At 37.6% G+C, this 21,021-nt stretch overlaps 1 protein-coding gene across 1 annotated transcript in view; it reads right to left on the bottom strand.

Annotated features, from left to right (window-relative positions):
* Nucleotides 1-909: 909 nt before the first annotated feature.
* PXDN (peroxidasin) overlaps nt 910-21,021 on the bottom strand; it is a 94,444-nt gene continuing 74,332 nt past the window's right edge. Inside the window, 4 exon segments of the mRNA XM_017833858.1 lie at nt 910-3,827; nt 4,460-4,573; nt 5,444-5,576; nt 7,888-8,008. Coding sequence (XP_017689347.1) covers nt 3,705-3,827; nt 4,460-4,573; nt 5,444-5,576; nt 7,888-8,008 — 491 coding nt within the window. The 3' untranslated portion in view covers nt 910-3,704.

Below are 21,021 nucleotides of genomic sequence, written 5' to 3'. Positions count from 1 at the left end.
AGCCTGCTAGAAAATACCTATTGCAGTTCTGGTTGTCTAGATTTGCCTTATGTAATACTCAAACTATAGTGAAGCACAGTTAATTGCAACCCGAAAATTATTCTGAACTTTGTCTCTTGAAGTCCATCTTTAACTTCTCCCATTTCACTGTAAGGCAACTTAGAATTATATTAATTTCAATGATTTTGCATCACAAAATTCTTCACGGAATCAAATTATGAAGAAACAGATGAATTCCAGGTGGATCTGACAAAGGAATTGTCCCAGAGATCCTAACACCTTAGTAATAGATGAAACTAACTCATTATGTGCCCAGTAGTAATTTATATCCTGTGATGGAGAAACAAGATGAGGTAAGTAAGATCTCTTTTGCACAATTCATTTTGAACTGAGATTGCATGAACATGAATATCCATCTGTGAAATGATGTGAATAAAGAATGAATGTCAAATCAAGCGCTTGGGAAGGCAAGTCATGATTGGAGCTATTTCAAGACATGAGGAAGTGAAGAAACTGTGTAAGAACAGGGTGAAGTATGTATGTATTTGTATGTAACTATTATGACATTCCCATAAAAAATAGGAAAAAATGTTCAGCAGTAAGAGTTTTCAAATACACATTTTTGCTAAGAAATAAGAATATTTTTAAATATCCTTTCTAAGCCTATCATATCTTTTTCTCATCACCTAGAAGAAAACAGAGAACAGATACTTTAATTCTATGTATCATAAAATTACAAAACCTACTGAATCTACATGACTCATTAGCACACTGCTTAGTTCTCAGAAGATTCTTGATCACGACAATCCTGCTTAAGATAAGTAATATGAAACTTTGATAAAAGTCTATACACTGGAACCTTCAGAAAATAATCTAAACAATATATGTACGAGAAGAAATCACTTGACATTTACTTGGAAATGTGGCCCATTTTATTTTAACTGAAAAGCATTCATTATACAGTGCAAACAGTTCTTTGGTAAATTTACTGATTAAAATAACAACAACACTGACTTTGTTTTAGATAACATTAAAAAAAAGAAAATAAATATGTAAAATTTGCAACATAGTACAGCAATACTCTCACAGTGGATACTGAGGAAATGGTCAGCTAACCATTGGCCACTGTTTCAGAAATGTTAAAATCAACGCTGATTCTACAGACACTGCAATAAAACTGAACTAGTACAATCCATGACTGATAACATTTTAAACTGTGGATAAAGACCTGTTTTTCCTGGTTTATAAACACATGGATGGCAGAAAATAACTCAATATTACACTTGTTACACTTGTTTAAGCATATTCAGGCTCCTAAGCCCATTTTATATACCATATGAATAAACAGTGAACACCAAAGAAAACCTCCCACTTTACTCTGGAGGCTGGAGAAAAGAAACAATCAGATATAAGGTACTATTTTAAAATGTATAAATGGAAACTCTCTTCTCCTATTAGCAGAAATCTTGAGAAAGTTTATTTAATATAAAATTGGAATAAAAGAATGCAAGTAGTAACCAGCTGGATGTATTACTGCCTTACTTAACTGTTTAGACAGTTAAATTATATTTGGGTTAGTTCTGCAATCCTTTCTCTTTGAGGAATTTCTGCTATAGGTCAATGGGAGTTCCATCTGAGTTGGAATTACAGGGCGAGACGTGTGGTTTGGACTCTCAACAAAAGTCAACAAAATATCAGAGTATCACAGAAATACAGGAATGACAACCTCTAGGAACCATATGATACTCAAACATGCTCGCCACACACAATTTCTAGATGTATTAACATAGAAAATTACATAAATCAAAACACTGTATATAAAATCAATTAAAATATTCTTAAAAATATAAATTGTAGTTCCATGTGTACCACACACCTTTAACACAGCACTCACATGTACATATTGCTTCTACCATAGCATGAAACAAGTTTCTGTAGTAAGCTTTAAAGATACACCAAAGTTTGAATGTGTGTCATGGTAACAGTTTATCAAATTAGAAATTATCAATGTTAGTAATCAGAGAAATTATGTGCCAAAATATGATAGTGGATTTCATATTGCCATCCTAGGTTAGTTATTAGACATGTTCTACCATGTAACTATTAAGTATTCAGTCTGCTTGCATAATCTGAAATGTTTAACATATGAATGTTTAATTCTGTGCAGATTTCTTCGATACCCAAATCTCTGTCCCCTAAATTTTAACACTAAACTCAGAAGTCAGTGACTAAAGAGCAGGTCTGGTTCTAGTTAGTCCTGATTTAGGATTAAATGACAGAGTCATAAACTCTAACATATTAAGTATTCAGGGAAAGAATCAATTCTGAATAAACACAGAAAAGAGCTGTAAAATGAGGTATGATAGTTGTCCTTCACTCAATATAATTCCTGGTCAAAAATATGAAGTTTGCCTTCTAAAAAGTACACAACTTTGAAATCCTAGTGTAGACATATACTCTATAACATTAAACATTTATTAAATGGGAAATAAAGTCCATTGGTAGACCATTTTTAACATGAAAGATAAAAATATTGAGGTAAAAATATATATGCATTAGATGAAACTCAAAAAAAAAATAAAAATCAAAGACCTTGTCAGAAAAAGTAGTCAATCCACATTTTATCATGCTCCTTGACCTTGATTTTTCTTTTTTTTCAAACAGTGCCACAATATAATCAGGAACATATGTCTATTGACAATATGCACAATGAATCAGTAGGAATCTTTGTATAGAAAATGGCTTGTGACATCTTTTCACATTTTCAAAACAGGGCCATACAATTATGTGAGCTGATCTGAGATCAAAAGAAGTATGCTGGACTGGATGCTTATTTTAAAATTATTTAAAATAAATGAAACAAAAAAAAAAAAGTTGCCAAGCAATTACATATGTTTTGACAAAAAAGGATTATATTCATTTTTAAGATCAAATGCTACTCTGCCATGTATGTTTCCCCAGAATGAGGAAAACCGTCAATTACATCTATAATACACATTCAGTTGCTTTTTGTATCTTCCAATTACATTTATTTATATTTCCTTACTATTTCTAGCACTTTTTTTCCCTAAAAATTTTGATTAATTTTGCTCCTTGAATTAAGGAAAGGATTTGAAAGATGCCATGTCGTTTAATTGTTTCCTTGCTGGTTCAGATGCAGAAACCATAGTGTGAATTTCCACGCACTGATGTTTGCAGGAACTGGCCCAACACAACACTGCTTTGGGCACAGTGAGGTCATGTTTTCCGTTTCTCTGTGTCTTACTAAATAACAACAAAGAGCTAAATATCAAGTCAGACTGGTACTAAAAAGGGACAGTAAACTTTCAATGTTGCTAAATTAAAGATAGGAAACAAAGTGTTCATTTTAGAGTAAATCCTAAGCCCAATCATTTTGGGTACCTAAAACTACCTAACAGTGTTCTTTTAAAGTAGCACCAGTTTGAGTTTGTCTAACCTGAGAAGTATAACACACAATTAACTTTGACCTGTTTGCTAATTTCCCTTTTGTTAATTTTTGCATTGTGATTTACCTTCATGGGCAGAAAATAAAATGATACATTAAGTCGAACTGTTACAGCACCATTAGAATATTGTAAATCTTGATTTCTTGCTGTTGTTAAGACTGTAGTTACCTGGTTTTGCCATCAGCAGGCACTGATACGAATTGAGGAATATGCACCCTAAATTCATAAAAAGCAGGCTTATGGCTTCTTTTTCTTAATGTTTTGTTGTAAGCAGACTGGACAGCAATCTCCTTTAACCTTCACAGGCGCTTCGCAGTCAGCCGGTGGGCATGATTCTACAAAACAGGTAATCTGACCAACCTGTGTCAGGAAAAAAATAACAAAACCAAACCACTCTTAGCTATGTGTTACAAACAAGAAATAAATTTTTCATATTATTCATTCTCTTTTAAGATCCTAACTATTATGATTAACTCCACATAATTTGTTTCAGTGTAAACTTCTATTGACAAGTCTAAGGTGCTCTCTGTACTACCACGTCTCTTTAATGAAGCAGCATATACCCTCTTATCTAACATTAAGGTGCTACTGGGGTACCAAACACTAACATATTTCTTTAATTAACTTTCTAAAAATTTTACTAGGATAAAAGAAAATTAAAGTCTAGCACTAAGTCAGACGAGCTTTTACTGATTTTTATGCATTTTAGTAGACTTTTTCAGGAAATGTCTCACTTTGCAGTTAATTCTACCCATATAACTATATATTAATGAAAATGGAAATATAACTAAGATAGATAAAGGCTGGATTGAAAAACAGTGTCAAGGACAGGGATATCTGAAAATATAATTTTCTGCACAAAATAACTGAAAATCCATAAAAAACAATTAGCAAATATTATCCAGAAATTAGCAGGCACAAAACTGGGACTGCTGTTTTAGAAGTAGAAACTAACATAATTTCTATCTCAAAATGAATTTCCAAATACTTACTTTGCACTCACACACAGTACAAGGGTCCCTTTTCCAGGTTTCATTGCTGGAATATGATTTACCCTCTTCATCAGTGCAATCAGAATTACTGAGGCGTGATTCAAGTTTTTTTATCTGAAAACATTTTAAAAAGTTAATTAAAAAGTTAAAGGTTTTTATTTGTGCAAGGTATTCTGTCTTTTCTCTTATACTACATAATACGTGTTAAATACATTTCTGGGTTTTTCTTCTCACTACTTAGTTTTCATAATGCTAAAAAACTAGAAACAAGTAATATCTATGGAGTCAGTCTTTCAAAAGAAAGCTAACAGAAAATATATCTTTCCTACCACTGAAATGTTCAGCTAGAGCATACAAAGAGAACAAAACTACATGTGTTATATATGGAAAATTTAAATTGTCAAAAATGTTTTGAAAAGGAGGTGATTTTTTTAAAAAAAACCCCACTTTAATTACAAATGTTTGCTTTGATTTTTTACTATCTCCTATATGTTGTACACTTTAAAAATGGAATTCCACTATGGCTTAATAAAGAGTATACTTGCAAATATTGTAAAAGTCTTCTTAAAGTGATCTAGATCTTAACAATATTTACAGCTGTAGCCTGGCATATTACTTCCTATGAAGGCTACATTTTAATCATAGCTTTACATAGATTCCATATACATTTCAAATAGGAAAATAGATTTTATTAACACTACACAGAAATTTTTAGAGAAAGGCTAATTCCATGCTTAGTACACAATGGTTACACAAGGCTTCAGGTTCAAAAAGTCAAGAGCGTCTAGTTGTAGAGTACTTCAGTATGATTTCAAAAGAACATAGAAATAAAGAATAATAACACACCATGTTCTGTGTTGTTTTTTGTTTGAGATACTATGTGGTGGATTTTGGCTGCAAGGGATGTCTAAATAATACGAGTGGTGTCAGGAAAACATTATGAATTAAATCTACAATTAGACACTGTTCATTATAGCATCTTACCTGATTTCTGAGGCTTGAAATAGTTTTTTGCATTTCCAAAACAAATTCTTTGAAGTCATTCACTGCAGGTACATTTCTATTTTCATTAGATGCTGATGTGGCATTACGAAAAAATTTACTCTGTTTCACAGAACTGCAACAAATGAATGCCAAGTCAGGATATTCATCTAACTCATTTTTATTTGGCTAGATATTTTGGAACACCTAGCAAAAATGTAAAAGAAGAGCAACTAACAAATGTAGGAACAACAGGAACCACAACAGCATGCAAGACCCACTGGTGCTGAAGACAGACTCAGGACAGGTGAGCTCTGGCTCTGAATTATTGTTAACATCATCAGCAACAGGGAATTTCTTCTACTTAGAAAAATTATGTATTTCATACAGGGGTACATACAAAGTTGTCATCAGTGACACTGTAGAGCATCACCTTAAATTCACTCTTGAGCCTCCAATACAAAAGCAGACATGAGAAATCATTCTAGATATGAAGGATTAAAATGTGTCCCATTTTAACTAACATTTGTACTGACTACAGTACACAAAATATAAAGTCTTTTGTCTGTAGCACTTTTCAGGTGATATCTCTTAACAGATGTGCAACCCTAAATTCTGTTAATCAATTCAATCTGTTGATGAGAAGGAGCAATCAAAGGAATTGTCCATAAATAATAATTTATTATCTAGCACCACTTAACAAAACATGAATTCAAAACCAAGGATAACACTAATTTCTAAGTTACTTATTAGATTAAGATCCTTGTATCCATAGAAGCATTTCTATTTTGTTAACATGTCATCTCTGTTTCAAAGGGATACTCCAAAAAATGAAGAGGCAAAGAAATTCCCATATAACAGGGCTCATGATTTATAATATTTCTGCATAAATTAAACCAGCACTTACTGGCAGGGCTTCAAGCTACTTAGTTTCCCATAGTTTTTCATCTAAATTAAAGAAAAAGAACTCTAAACAACATAACATGCCAAAATTCAAGTAAACCAGCTGCTATTGTATAACAAAATGTTTAATCTTTCCCACCTGGTCAAGTTATTGAAAATGAGGAGGAAAAAAAGAAAGGAGAAAAAGAATCTTCTCACCACAAATGCAATTTAAATACAATGAGCAAGAGAACTGATGGAAACATTAAAGACAGGTTGCTTTAGTTTTATTTATGCTACAAATAAAGTATTGTAAATTTCCAGTTCTGTATTCCTAATTAGTAATTGGACTGTTGAAGATTTCTGAAACACAGTCAAACAGCAAGCTAACAGAACAAGCTCCTACTCAGATACAAGTGTTTACTTTTTCTTGCTTTCATTTTTATTTAATTTAACCCTTTTACAGTTTTAGAATTATGGAACTAGCATCCTTAAAAAGTGAACTGCTGTTCTGCTACCAGTTCACTTGAAAAGACAGACAAAGCATACTTCTTTAATGATTACTTTAAAGGAACCTTCCTTTTCATATTATCTATAAGCCAGCTTATACTTAGCTGTTGTCTTCTCTTGTCTAAAATCTTAAACACCTAAAGGCTCTGTTACTTCAGGACAGATTCCTAACAATTAAGTGAAATAATCGTGGTGTTTCTTCAAGTGCTAGAACACCCACATGAGTATTTGAAATTGCTGAAATACATTTACCTGTCTATGCATCTGTCTAGATGCTTTCCTTGCCAGAGTAGGTAGACTTTGCCTGGTTGTCATCACCAACAAAGTACATAATTTTATTTGCTAACAGAATGTATGCTAAATGGAAAGAGCTATAATTCATAAGAGCTCATCATGAAGGATCTTCAAAAGAAATGCTTGGTCTGAGCAGAACTCATTTCATGTCACTAATTCATAGGTAAGTTTTGATAACCTGGAAAGGGCAGGGACCCTGTGCAGCTGACAATTTGTGACCAACACTCTGATTTACTTCCCCGCTACAGTATTTTGAGGATTAGGGAGTTACAAACAATATTGTCTGTAGCACTACTGTTCTCCTTTCCTGTTCTGAGTATTTTGGTACCAGAAGCCATCCCTACTATTATCACAAATTTTTAAGCCAGTATAATCAAGACTTGGTTTTCTCCATTTCTACAGGAGGAACTAGGACCTCCAAAGAGGAAATGAAATAATTTAGTTTGGTTACCGCTGGCACAGTAGGAACGAGGGATTTCAAGTCACCAAATTATGCTTCATTACTGAGTTTTTTCATGAAAAGCACAGGAATAACAAAAGCACTATGCTATGTCACTCACAAAGAGTCTTACACAAATCTGAGCTTGAAAAAAAGTGGGTTTTTGTTAGCAGAGATGCAGAAGTGTCAGAATGAAATACTGAAATGCTTGAAAAAGTAGGCACTGGAAAACAGTGGTATTCACTAAGAAAGAAATGATTCAGTTTCATTCCATTTTGAAAACAAATGGGATTTTATACTTCTTAAAAAAAAAAAATCTCACCTTACTGTTTTGGACATTTTCATTTTCTTCAGGGGCTTGTCCTCCTGAAAGCTGTAGTCAAGAGAACGTCTTCCTCGAAAGTGATATGAAAATGCATTGAACTGTCCTCTAGTTCTACAGTCTGAAATTAGACAAGAATTTGCATATTATAAACTACAGTATATTTCAGCAGTTATAATATTAATATGGGTTTGCATTGTCTTCTGAATTGATAAAGGCAAGTCATACATTCAGTTGATCCTTCTGGAATCAGTTGATGGCAGATGAATATGTCTCAGTGTTACAACATTTAAACTAGCTGGATGCAGAGAATTTGATTATTCACAGACCAGCTTTTTAGTGTCAAACAAAGGGATAAACCCTATTTTTACAAACCTATCCAGAGCTACTTTAACTATTCTTTTCACTTCTGAAATTTCCACGCTCTTGGCTTTTAATTATTTTCTACTTTTCAAAAGGGGCAGTTACATATGAAGAAAAACAATGACAGAAAAACCACCCTTTGGCTTCCTCATCTATCCCAGGAATTACTATTTGTTATTTTTGCCATGTGAAAGAGAATTTATAATTAAATCCTGGAGAACGTTTGCAGACACACTTTATAGGCTGACCGGCCCCATTTCCAAATTTCAGAAATTTGAAGGTATCACTAAACTCTAAAGCTCTTTCCACCACAGAGTGAAAATCTCAAGCCTGAGAATAATCTACGACAGAAATCTGCTAAAATCCTAAAAGGACATCTTGACAGGATGAAGTATGTCTTTCCTTCAGTTCACTTAGCCTTCCAAACACAGTAAGTATTTGGAAGGAGTCCCATTTAAAAAATAAAAAGAAAACAAAGCAAAACTGCAACAGCACTTTTGAAAGGAGACAATGAGAAAAAAGTTTTCATTTCTGTTCACAGAAGCTTTAAAGCTAAAAGTCATAACGGGCCAAGCTGAAGAAGGAACCAACAGTATGATCAACATTTAAAAGAAGAGTCTGTTAAAACAGAAGGGAAAATGGAAATACAGGATGCCATGGACGTATCCCAGCTAAGTCTGGTATTAGCAGAATGAGGCATGAAAGCAATTGAACATGGAAGGAGCAATTTTCCATAAGTTTCTCTGCACCAAAACAAATTAGTTCAGAAAGTCAATATTTTTCTGAATCTTGGATTGAATACCTAAAGTATTAACAAAAATTATTGCAGAATGTAAAGTTGCTCAGATTATACAAAAATAAGCATCTTGGACTACTCTTAATTACACTGGATTTAAAGTAGACTATTACAATTACCCTGTTAGGAAAAAATTAAGTTTGTCCATGGCTTAATATCACTTAGGACAGAAAGAAAAAAATTGAATGGCAAAAAAAATAGAAGTACTGATTGAATTTCAGTTCAAGAACAATACCTACAGATCATTCTTGAACACAAGTTATCCACAATTCTCCTTCCCTTTTCTTTCCTTACAGTTCTTTAAAAATTCATTACCATCCTGCTATAACAGCACCACCGAAGAACTAGATGGTATTTGCTGCCAACATATTGTTCATTCTTTATATGTGTTCTGCTTTTTCTCACATAATTTTCTTGCTGCCCACTCAGAAACTAAGCACTTTCAGATGGGAACAGACCGATGTGTCTGTTAGATGCTTTGCATGAAGGCATTTTAGAACACCCTTAGACACTCCTGTATTTAGTACAGTGAGAGAAAGGGTCACACTCTGAAAGGAGAAAGAACTATCTTTGGTCAGAGGAATTATTTTCTTAATGTGTTGCTTAAAGTTTTCCTGAGTGTCACAAAAACTAAAGTTTCTTGCACTATGTGAAAGGTTTCTACTATCCTGCTTTGTTTAATAACTGCCAAGGTCATCTTGCATAATATAGATAATTTTTTTGGTACAATAACACAATGGCCCATTGTTTTTTATTCCTAAATTGATTTTTAGAAACAAAGGTTTGAAATCCTGGGAAGGTTTAATCACCTTAGGCCAGTAAATATGAGAACCATATGTTCAGTGACAGCTTTAAGTACACACACCTGATTTTCTGTGTTTTTTAAAGACTCATATATGTATTGCCAAATTAACAACTCTTGTTCTTCGTTTCTGTTTCAGGTACAACCAATTGGATTGCCGCTGCTGAGAGGTGCAGGACAGAATGCTTTAGCTTTCAGAAAGCCTAAACCAAGAAATTTCATCTCTTACACTTTTTTTAATTATTTTATTTTTAATGAAGAATACTTTAGCAATAGCAGTAAATAAGAAAAATAAATCTAAAATTTTCCCTTTTTTTATGCCTACCTAAAATGTCCCCAAATTAGCAATACCCATTCCAATTTATTTTCTGCAGAAAAAGTGAATGTTTAAAAGCAACATAAGGTATTGTTATACTGGAAGTGTCAAGACGATCCATTTACAGAATCACAGAATCATTTAGTTTAGAAAAGACCTCAAAATCATCAAGTCCAACCTCTGACCTTCTCAACTAGACCACAGGACTACGTGCCACGTCCAATTGTTTCTTGAACACCTCCAGGGAATGGTGACTTCACCACGTCCCTCAGCAGTCCATTCTAATGTTTAACAACCCTTTCCATAAAGAAACTGGCATTTCCATCTGTATATGAATGCCCTGTTTCCCAGAAGGTTTTGAAAATGCACCTATAATGTAAATTGGATAATAAAATCCCTGACATTCAGAATTACTGAACACTCCTAAATTCCCCACAAATCACTCCTCAAAATCTGGGCCATGGAGAATTAATGTAACAGTAGATTCTAATTGAAACAACTTGAGAGACTAAACAAAAGTGAACAAAAGCACATATAAATATCTATTTGATAATAGCTTGATTCTCTGAGATTTATTGTAGTGAATTAAATTTCTGTAACTGCAAGCATTTGTATATATCTAAGCACCTGTAGTCGTGCCAGTGGGAGCAGTAAAGTGGAGGAGAAACACTGAAAATGGTTGATGTAAAAATATTTTTTGAGCAGATGTTTTCATAAAGCAGTTACTGACAAACTGGACACAATACAGGAAAATGACTTTTTACATGAAATGAAGCCCTAACCCAAAATAGCTGGTTTTGTTATTGCTAAACAGGCCACATCCCTTCACATTGCCCTGCATTTTGAAATTTCTTCTGTTGAATAAGACTTTCTAACAAATGATAAATTAAACAGCAGTAAAAAAATGTAATATGGTGGTGTTAAATCCAACAGTAATCTGCTCAGATTGGAACAGGTGTATTTTGTATAAACATTTCTTAAACATCTCAGAAAAAAATGGTAGAGAAGACACTGTCTTTAAATGTAAATTTAAATGTAAAAAGATACATTTGAATGTAGAAAGCAAAAATAATTTTCTGTGTAAACAGAAAATGTTTTCAGGCATAAATTGCATACTTTTGGTATTTTGAGGAGTCCTTGTTGAACAATTTCCATTGTCACAAAAGAACTTCCAGTCTCACACTAAGTGTGCTGGTAACATTTTAAAATGTTATTTCCATTATATATTCCACAGAATTTAGTACTTAGCACAGCATTGCTTAGTATTTTCATTGAAGATGAAAGGGCACAATAAAAAGTGCTTAATAAGAGGTAATGTGGTCAGTAGAGAAGCAACAGCATAATTGTTGGTCTGATCTTAAAATACAGGACTTCATAAATATAGGCCTAATCTACTAGAAGATCACACATAAATGCATTCAGATTAAGAATATGTCTTAATTCTTCGAATGAAATTCAGTGAGATTTAAACACATCTAATCAGAATTTATATAAGGTCATATTCCTGAATTAAACCAAAAAAAGGACAATATCTAATAGAAGAGTGTCTTAGTTTAACAAGATTACAACTTAGAAATTAAGAAACTTCAGGTGGAAGTGTGGAAAAGGAAAAGAACAGCTTTTTATTAAAAAAATCTGAATAAACAAGAAATGGTGCAATCAAAAACTTTCAGAAAAAACAAAACAAAGTCCCAGTTCCCCAGGTCGGGGGGGTGGTGGTGAAGAAACCCGTGGCAACCTGGGGCGGGGAGGGGGAAAAGAAGAGGGAAAGGCAGGACTGTTCCAGAAGCTCAACAGCTGCTCGCAGCCACATGTGCCTGCAGCAGCCAGCAGCTGGTGGCTTCACAGCCAGCAATGAGAGAGTCCTTTTTCCCACAGGCAGTCCCGAGGCAGAATACCTCACTCTGAGATGGGTCGGTCTCTCAGTCGTTCTCTGCGAGGTGTCCCGTGGGGGAAAAAAAACTTTCCTCTCAGGAAAAGAGAAGGAGTCAGCTAAAACCAGGCTCCTCGCTCTGTTCGGTCGGCCAACAAAAAACAAAAAACCTCCGAACAAAAGACTCCCGAGCCGCCCGTCCGTCAACCCGCCTTTCCCGAGAGACCTCCCCCTTCCTCCACTGCCGCGCTGCCCAGCGCGTGCGGCTTCGCTCCATCCCACTCCCCCCGGGGGACATGAGAGAAAAAATTCCAACGTCTCTTTTCAAACCTATGACAAAGAGATATATTGTTTGCTAACTGAGAAACTGTTAAGAAAAATCATCTTCCTAAATCAGTTCACACTTATGAGGATGACTTGCATCTTATCTGAATCAACTCCTCTGGGGTTATTTTCCATTGTTCTCCTAGGTCTATGTGAAACTTCATGGGTTTTGCCATAAAACAAAAGGTGAAAGAAATTTTTCATTTCAATTTAGAAAAAAAACCACCCTCAAAAAGTGTGAAATTTTTGAAGATTCACAATTGAGTGATCACAAAAGTGTACACTGAGTACTTTTAAAAAACAAAATCAAAATACACTTTTTGCACTAGACAGCCTGAAAAAAAGCACCAAAATTTTCTTATTCGGAAAATCTGAAGCTCAAATGCTACTTTGCTCGAATAAAGTAACCCAGTAAACTCATCATCTCTGACAAGACAAAGAAAGGTTAGTAAGTGAAGGAAAACAAAAGAAAACGTGTGTACTTCAGTGGACGCCCTACTTTTTGCCATCATAAACTAGTAATTCTGTTGTAGAATTTGTTAATTGAAATCTATAATTTTGTTATTATTATAAAGAGGAATAATGCTTTGCTTTATAAGAAATATATACTAGCTTTACTTAAGAAATCTACAAGGTAGCTTTTGGTAACTAAGAAGTTTTTTCTATTTTTCATATAGAAAAGTATTTTTACTTTTAACAAAACAGGAAAGATAATAAAACCAGATGTGTTTCAAACCAGGCTGGAACAGCTGAACATGGGTCACTAATGAAACATATGTAAAGTGCAATGAACAGTATTCTACACTCGAAATTTTAACTTAGGGTAAGTTCAACTACAAAACAATTAGAAGCATTTTAAATGTGGAGAATGGTTTAACTTTTTTCTTTTAAATAATAACCAATAATAAATTCAAAGAAACAAACCCCCACAATGTATACAACTCAAAGTGCCATTCCAGATTGTATGCTCCCCACCTCAGAGGAGTGGTGAGTCCCTAGCGCCATGGAAGGAAAGAAACTTTTTAAATTAGTTGCTTAAACTGGATTCCCACAGAAAATGTCACAGTCATTCATCCAAGCAAGAAAATAGTTCAAGCCATGCATACTTTGCTTTTTCCTCATTAACCTCTGCAAGGCTTCAGGAGTTCAGAAGTAGGGGATAAATATAGGCAATTTTTTAAAGAACATTAATTATTTACTCTTTCTTTGGCTTTGCAGTTGTCTGACTGTACTGCATCCAGCAGTACCCTCTGGTAGCAGCATTCTCGAATGAAAATACAAGCTAGGTTGTTGAACAGATGAATACTCTAAAGACTTTCCAAAGATAACATCTGCTCTAAAAGGCTCAGTGATAACATAACATTTAGAGAATCAACACATAATTTATCAGAACAGTTTTACTATTTTTCCAAATTGATAAAAAATTGTATTTTTGAAACTGTCTGTCAAGTTTCATGAGCCATGCCAAAGTGAACTTATCCTGAACAGGCAGAATATGCTTCATTTACAGTAAAGCACTTGAAGAGTGATAACTGATTTTCTCTCAATTCTGGCACGTCAGGGATTTTTTTAAGAGATTCTGGAAGTCTTTGTATTAAAATTGCAATGTGTCAATTATATCTAGATTTTTATAAGCTATTATTATTAATTTGGGAATGGCAAACCTGGTAAATATTTAAAAAAAAAAATCTGAAAAGCCTTCAAAAAAAAAGCTATAAAAATTAGAGTAAGGCCTGAAACAAATTATATTTGGGAGATGTATTGTACAAGATTTCACTGAAACCTAAAGTATTTATTTCTGCTAGTATCACACAGATAACTTTTATTTTGAACTGAGTCTTCCAGGGAAGAATTTTCTTAGAGTGTTGTTACACATTTAAAGTCCCTGCTTGAATTTTGCCATTGCCACCAAGTAAGGGCGATTGCTGACAACGAAATAAAAGCACAGAGCGTTCAGCACATTTTCCCCCTTCCCCTCCGGGGGAGGGGGGCCAGCGCTTTAAGGTGTGTGCCACCATGGGACCAGGGGTGGCAGGGGAGATCAGATCCTGCATGTGAGATCCTGGGTCCGAATCTCACAATTACTGATACGGTTTGCAACCAACTCACTGTGAGTGTGTGTGTGTGTGTGGGGAAGGGCTGGGCCTGGACCTGCAGGTACATGGCAGAGCCCGAAGGCCTGCATGTAAGGCCTGTGCTGAGGGCACAGGGCAGAGCTGAAGGCAAGGCCTGCTGCCCACGCAGAGCACACGGCAGAGCTGCAGGCCCTGCAGCCGGGCTGTCAGTCAAAGCAAAACTGCCTGGTAGCCAGCCCACACCACATCCCTGGAGCCTGTGACTGGCTACAGCACAACTCACTCTGGCCTGGAAGGCGCTGATGGGATATCCTGCCTGGGAGGGAAAACTGAACTCTATAAATACACGGGACTCCATGCGCTCTCTCTCTCTCTCTCTCTGCTCCCTCTCCAGCTGACATTGTGTGAACTATCGAATCTTGTCTGTAACTATTTTCTCCTCTTGCTTCTCTCTCCTTCTATCTTTCTTTTTTCCTTTTAATCTGTTTTTTTTCTGTTACTCTTTTCCTTCTCTTGTGGGTAACTTAAAACCAGTGAATTGTGCTTTACTAAAGCTGGTATATTGATTGTTTTTAGTGGGTGTTTTCTGTGGAATGGGTCTTTGGGCTGAATGTTTTAGTGAAATGCTTTTTTCTTGGTTGTATTTTACTCCTGTAAAAACCTTTTGAAAAAAAATCATACTTTTCTCACTAAATTAAAAAGAAATTCTCTTAGAGAAGAGTGTGTGACTCTTTCTCTGGACGCTAATTAGAGGTTATAATGAGCCAAAAGGCTTTTTTAAAAAGTCTTAAATAAAAATGTAACCACTCTGGGCAGTTTATAGCTTAACCGGAGCACAACATTTTTAAAATGGCAACAAAGGTGGCATTAATCTTGAAAAGCAAAGAGAAACTTATTTTTGTTAAATTATGTCAGCTTCTGGCCAATGTTTCAACACTTGCAAAAAATACTGGAAACTTGTTTTTTCTCTTTTCATTTTAAGTTTTTCTAGCCCTCAGAAACGGTGCTGAGGAAAAACGGGTAAAAATTGGTATTTTCACCAAAAAAATAGTTTTGGCAAAAGAAAATAAACCCCTCACAAAAAGCAGTTTTTGCCAGGAGAAAAGAAAAAAAAAACCTTTTGCCGAAATATGTTATTATTGTCACTAAATGTAGTGGTTTGGACTTTGTTTTCCCCCAGAGGCTAAGAAAGTGGTAACCCCCAAGGGGTGGTAACCCCTGGAAGTTTTGAAGTTTTGTCCAATGGGCGCTCCTGCAAAATGAAAACATTCCACAAGCTGACCGGAAGAGACGAGCGGTAGTTTTGGTTGTTGTAGGGAGGGTAGCCATGTTGTAAGGCCACGAGGAAGGGGCTCGGAGCCCCTTGGAGGGCTCTGCCCCCCCCCCAGCCCCGGCTGGGGGGGCTGCAGAGACTTGGAACAGTGTTAAGCTGGACTAAGTGTCTGTAGCTGAACCTGGAGATGTTTCTTCACTCTGAGCAGCAGCAGCAGAACTGCACTGACCGGAGCGGTGGCAGAGAGCCAGAAAAGATAAGATGCGGCAGAGGCATTACAGCCAAGCAGGAGAAACACAGTGTTGTCCGAAGAAAGAGAGCTAGCAGCAGAGAGACAGAGTTTGGGGTAAGAACTGTACCAGACCCCCCCAAACTCCTTTGAGACCTCCTGGAAAGGAGCCTTGAAGTGCGACATGCACTTCAAGAGAGGAGCTGAGAAGCTCAGAGCGTCCCGAAGCTGGACCGGGACAGAGAAGGAGTGCGGGGGGAGTTGACCTTGGCCCCCCCCGCTGCTGCTGACAAGCCTGGCAGCCTGAGATGGAGCACAGGAGCTCTGGTAGAACTCTTGAGGCAAAGGCTTGCAATTGAATGCTGCCCAAGATGTTCTGACTCAGGGGTGAACCCCTGAGGAAGGGACTTTCACGAAGATGCCCCTGCATTTCATAATATACCTGTGGTGAAGCGAGTCTTGTCCCTGCTACGCAGTCCACAGGTGAGGCCTTCGCTTGGACCAAAGGAGAGCCGAGGGGCTTGGAGACCCCCTTGTGTGTACTGAAAAGAGATCCAGCTACAACAACCCAGTTGCAATTGCTGCATGGAAGACAGATGAGGAGGACCTGCTGCCTCAGAAGATACTCCTGCTTAGAGACTGGAAGGGATCTGTTCTTCTTCCCTCCTGGACTTGCATTTGGAGGGGAGAAGAGATCTGATCCATTGTAAATACTTATGTCATGGTAGAGATAGTTGTGATCGTGTGTATAATGTATTATAGTATTTATTTGTACAGTCATTGTAATATATTCTCTTTCCCCCATTTTGAGTCTGGTGTGTTTTGTCTGGAAAAATCATCTCACATTGGATTGAGATGTGACAGGGGGCTAGGACTAGGGAATTAGATTTTGGGGCTATCTCAAACCATGACACTAAATTAAAAAGAAATTCTCAGAGAAGAGTGTGTGACTCTTTCTCCAGATGCTAATTAGAGGTTATAACGAACCAAAAGGCTTTTATAAAGTCTTAAATAAAAATGTTACTGCTCTGGGCAGTTTATAGCTTAATCCAGAGCATAGCACCGCGCAAACTGATATGAGAACAAGACGGATTAAAAGCGAGAGCTGTGCCCGCCATAGCTCTCTTGCTGTCTGGAGCAGACCCGTTGTAGATGCTCCACCAGCTCCCTGCTGCCTGGAATTGCCGTGTGTCAACCGCCACAGCAGCTCTTTTTTCTTCTATCCAGCATTCCGACAAGGAGGTGCCTGCAGGGATTCATGAAACCTCTGCCTGGCTTCCGCAGCCCCCACATTGGCTTGCTGCTGCAGATGCAGTTGTACTTGCCAGTGCCCCGCACCTACCACTGCAGCAACAACTTCGGGAGCTCCAGTGCGGCTCTGCCACTTCCTGCTTGCTATAGGTGTCTGCCTTGCATGGCACTGCCTCACCGTCCTGACCTGCTGGTTTCCCATGCCCATTGGACCCGCACTGACCCTCCCTGCAGACCCCACATACACCTGCCTGCAGCCACGGCGGCTGCTAGAGCTCGAGCCACTTGGAGCGTCCGCTGACACCGCGCATCAGCTCCCGCCACCCCCAGAGCGCCCACCACTGCCAGGAAAGCCTGCCAGTGGCACCTTCTGGTTGCGACTGTAACTGTACTAAAGAAAAGCCGCTTACCAGCTCAACAACACAGAGGTGGATGAAGTGTGTTTTTCTGGGTGATATTCTTTCTTTGTTATTGTTTGTTGTTTCATGTTTGGTTTTGACTTTTGTTTTGCCTTTTTTTTAGTAAAAATTGTTACTTTTGTTTCTATTTCCTGTGAAGGATCAGGAATCAGAATGGGGAAAATCTCAGAAGTGGAAAAAGATGTACAGTGACTGAAAGGACTTTATGATACAGACTTTACAGTTATTATGTATATACACATTGTATGCTTCCCCAGAATTTGTATTTCCCGGGCATGTCCTGCGAATTGGCTGGAGAAGCTGCAGAGAGGGGACAGCCTCCATTCGCCCCTTCTCTCCCCGGTTCCTCCCACGTTCCTCCCTCTTTTGCCCGTGTCCCTATCCTGGTTTGTCCCCCCGCTTGTCTGTCTCATGCTCCGCCCTATGTTCTGGCCCTTTCCCCTCCCGAGCTGATAAAAGACTGGGTGCACGCATGAATAAAGCATTCTACCTGCATCCCACCTTTGTGTCCCAGACTCATGTAGTGCCATGGTCCCCCCCCTTTCGGACCGCGGCAATTTCCTCCCTCATGAGTGTCAATTGATTTTCAAATTCACATTAGGATTGGGGAAAAGGGGGTTCGCTATTCCATCTAAGGTCCTGCTTCCCTGGCAATATTGTCTTTAACCCGAGACAAGAGTGATTTATTTTTTAAAGGCTTGTTTACCTTACAAGACAATACACTAGCCAGTTTAAAAGCTAAGATGTGCAATAACTTTGAATAGTAAATCTCTATCTACTTTTTTTTATTTTTAATGATATCTGAGTTTGTTCTCATGGTACAGTCACATCACTTAGAATCCTTCCTTAGTATTTACTGTATCTGTAACAGATTGCAGGGACATTCTCCATCAGTTTAACTTTTACCTTTTGCCTTGAATTCTGAGCTGTATCACATAATAATTCTTTCTCACTGGGGACAACCACGTCTTACCAGAAGAGTTAAATAGAAACTAGTGAAAGATTGTGACTTCTCTCAGAAATGCAATCCAGTGATTATTTATTCATGCATATCTTTTGACAGAATACTGAATAGCAGACTCAGCAATAGCAAACTCAAGAGAATCAGCAGTAGAAAAGACAAAAAACATAGATCTGGATACCTTTCATCAGCAAATCTACAAGATATTGGTACTGAAAGCTAGAAGATTCATATACATATATGCTAATTATGGAATTTGGTAATTATCATAAACTAGTAGTACCATTATCTTCTCAAGAGCAAGTTTTCTCCAATTAATAATTTGTTTGAGAGCAATTTCTAGATAGTCACAGTTCAACAGCTAAGTTCCCAAAATTCCTGAATATACTTTTACAGCCTGGGCATGCCATTCAAGTTTTGTTAAAAGAAAATGATAACAACATTGTCAAGGAGACCTCAATAAAGAGACGTCATTTTCCTCTGAAGTATTTTGGTTTTGATGCTACTGAAAATCATTCTGCATGATCGAGAAAACTCTGTTAGTTTAAAATCCTCTAAAGGGATTTTAACTATGTCGCAGATGCAGTGATGCCCGTTGGACACGGTTAAGCAACCGGGTGAAAGGTGGAGATGAGCTTTGGTTAGGCCCCCTTTTCTAGGCCCCTCTCCATGTGGAGCAAGCAGTGCTCTCCTTGAAAAAGGCTGCTTGATCATTCAGGGTGCTGCCCAAAGAGACTGTCTCTCTGGGGTCAGTCTCAGACAACCAATGTCCTGTATGCAGGGTTGGATCTGCGGCTTTCAGTGCACTTCATCACCTGCCGTTTCAACCCTCACCTGTTGCTACAGGGCTTTTCAGATGTGGGTATAGCCTTCGAGCCTGCGCAATGGATTTTTTAGTAATTTCTAATTAGTAATTTCTAATTTAGTATTTTCTAATTGCGGTCAAACAAAGATCAAAAGACAAAGGCATACACCAGCCTTCAAAGGCATACCCAAATTGACACTCGCACGCTGGAACATCAGAACCATGCTTGATACTGCCATTCTGAGCATTGTTCTACCCTAATTGCCCACGAACTGTCACGTCTCAACATCGACATTGCTGCTCTCAGTGAAGTTCGTTTCCATTAGGAAGGTAGCCTTAGAGAACATGGTGCTGGTTACACACTCTTTTGGTCAGGTAAACCCAGAACTGAAAGGCATGTCTCAGGAGTTGGCTTCATAATTATAAACTCTATTGTCCCTAAACTCGAAAATCTGCCGACAGGTCATTCTGATCGCATTATCTCCTTACGCCTTCCACTACACAACAAGCAACATGTTGTGGTCTTTAGTATATATGCCTCAACTTTCCAAGCTGACCCTGCCAAAAAAGATAAATTTTATGCTGACCCGCATCGCCTTACCCAAAAGGTTCCTGTAGATGATAAGATCATTATCCTTGGTGATTTCAACGCTAGAGTAGGAAAGAACTTTGAAGCCTAGAAAGAAGTATTAGGTAAGCATGGTGTTGGAAACTGCAACGATAATGGTCGCCTTCTGCCGAAATTCTGTGCGGAGCAGCAGCTCACCATCACCAACACTATCTTTCAGCACAAAAATAGTCTGAAGACAACCTGGATGCATCCTAGATCCAAGCATTGGCACCTCATTGATTATGTCTTGGTGCAACATAATCACCAAGAGATGCCCGTGATGTCCACCATACCCGCGTGATGCCCAGTGCAGAATGCCAAACACACCATTGACTTGTGCGCTGTAAACTTAACTTCAACCTTAAGTTCAAACCTAAAAGGGGTGGTATTCCAAGGAGAAGACTCCAAGTTAACAATCTTCAGTCAGCCACAGTGAGAGACAGCTTTCAGGCAAAGGAGGCTAGAAGATCATTCCATAGATCCCTCTCCTGAAACACTTTGGCAACATATTAAAAATAGCATCCTTCAGTCCTCTGAAGAGTCCTTAGGGTTCTCCTTCAAGAAGAACAAGGACTGGTTTGATGAAAACAATCAAGAGATCCAGGAATTGTTGAGGAAGAAGAGAACTGCTCACCAAGTACACCTTGCTCAGCCATCCTGCCATGTAAGAAAAGCAGCCTTTCGTCTTGCATGCAGCAAGCTCCAACAGAAACTCTGTGACATCCAGAACAAGTGGTGGATCAATCTAGCATGAAAAATTCAATTATGCGCAGATACGGGTGATTACAGAGGATTCTATGAGGCCTTGAAAACAGCATACGGGCCCATGTATCAGATCCAAAGCCCTCTACTCAGCGCCCATGGTCAAACGCTTCTAACAGATAAAACCTCCATTCTGAACCGATGGTCTGAACCACTTTCAGATTCTTTTCAGTACTAGCCATGTAGTGCAAGACTCAGCAATTCATTACATCACACAGCAACAGGTGAAGAACGAATTGGATATTGCCCCTACTATGGAAGAAACTCTTAAGGCC

This window comes from Lepidothrix coronata, unplaced genomic scaffold (assembly GCF_001604755.1).
Source record: "Lepidothrix coronata isolate B3197 unplaced genomic scaffold, Lepidothrix_coronata-1.0 Scaffold222, whole genome shotgun sequence".
In the NCBI taxonomy this organism is placed as follows: Eukaryota; Metazoa; Chordata; class Aves; order Passeriformes; family Pipridae; genus Lepidothrix; species Lepidothrix coronata.
The sequence above is the reverse complement of the archived record's forward strand: the minus strand, read 5'-3'. Positions and strand labels throughout refer to the sequence as shown.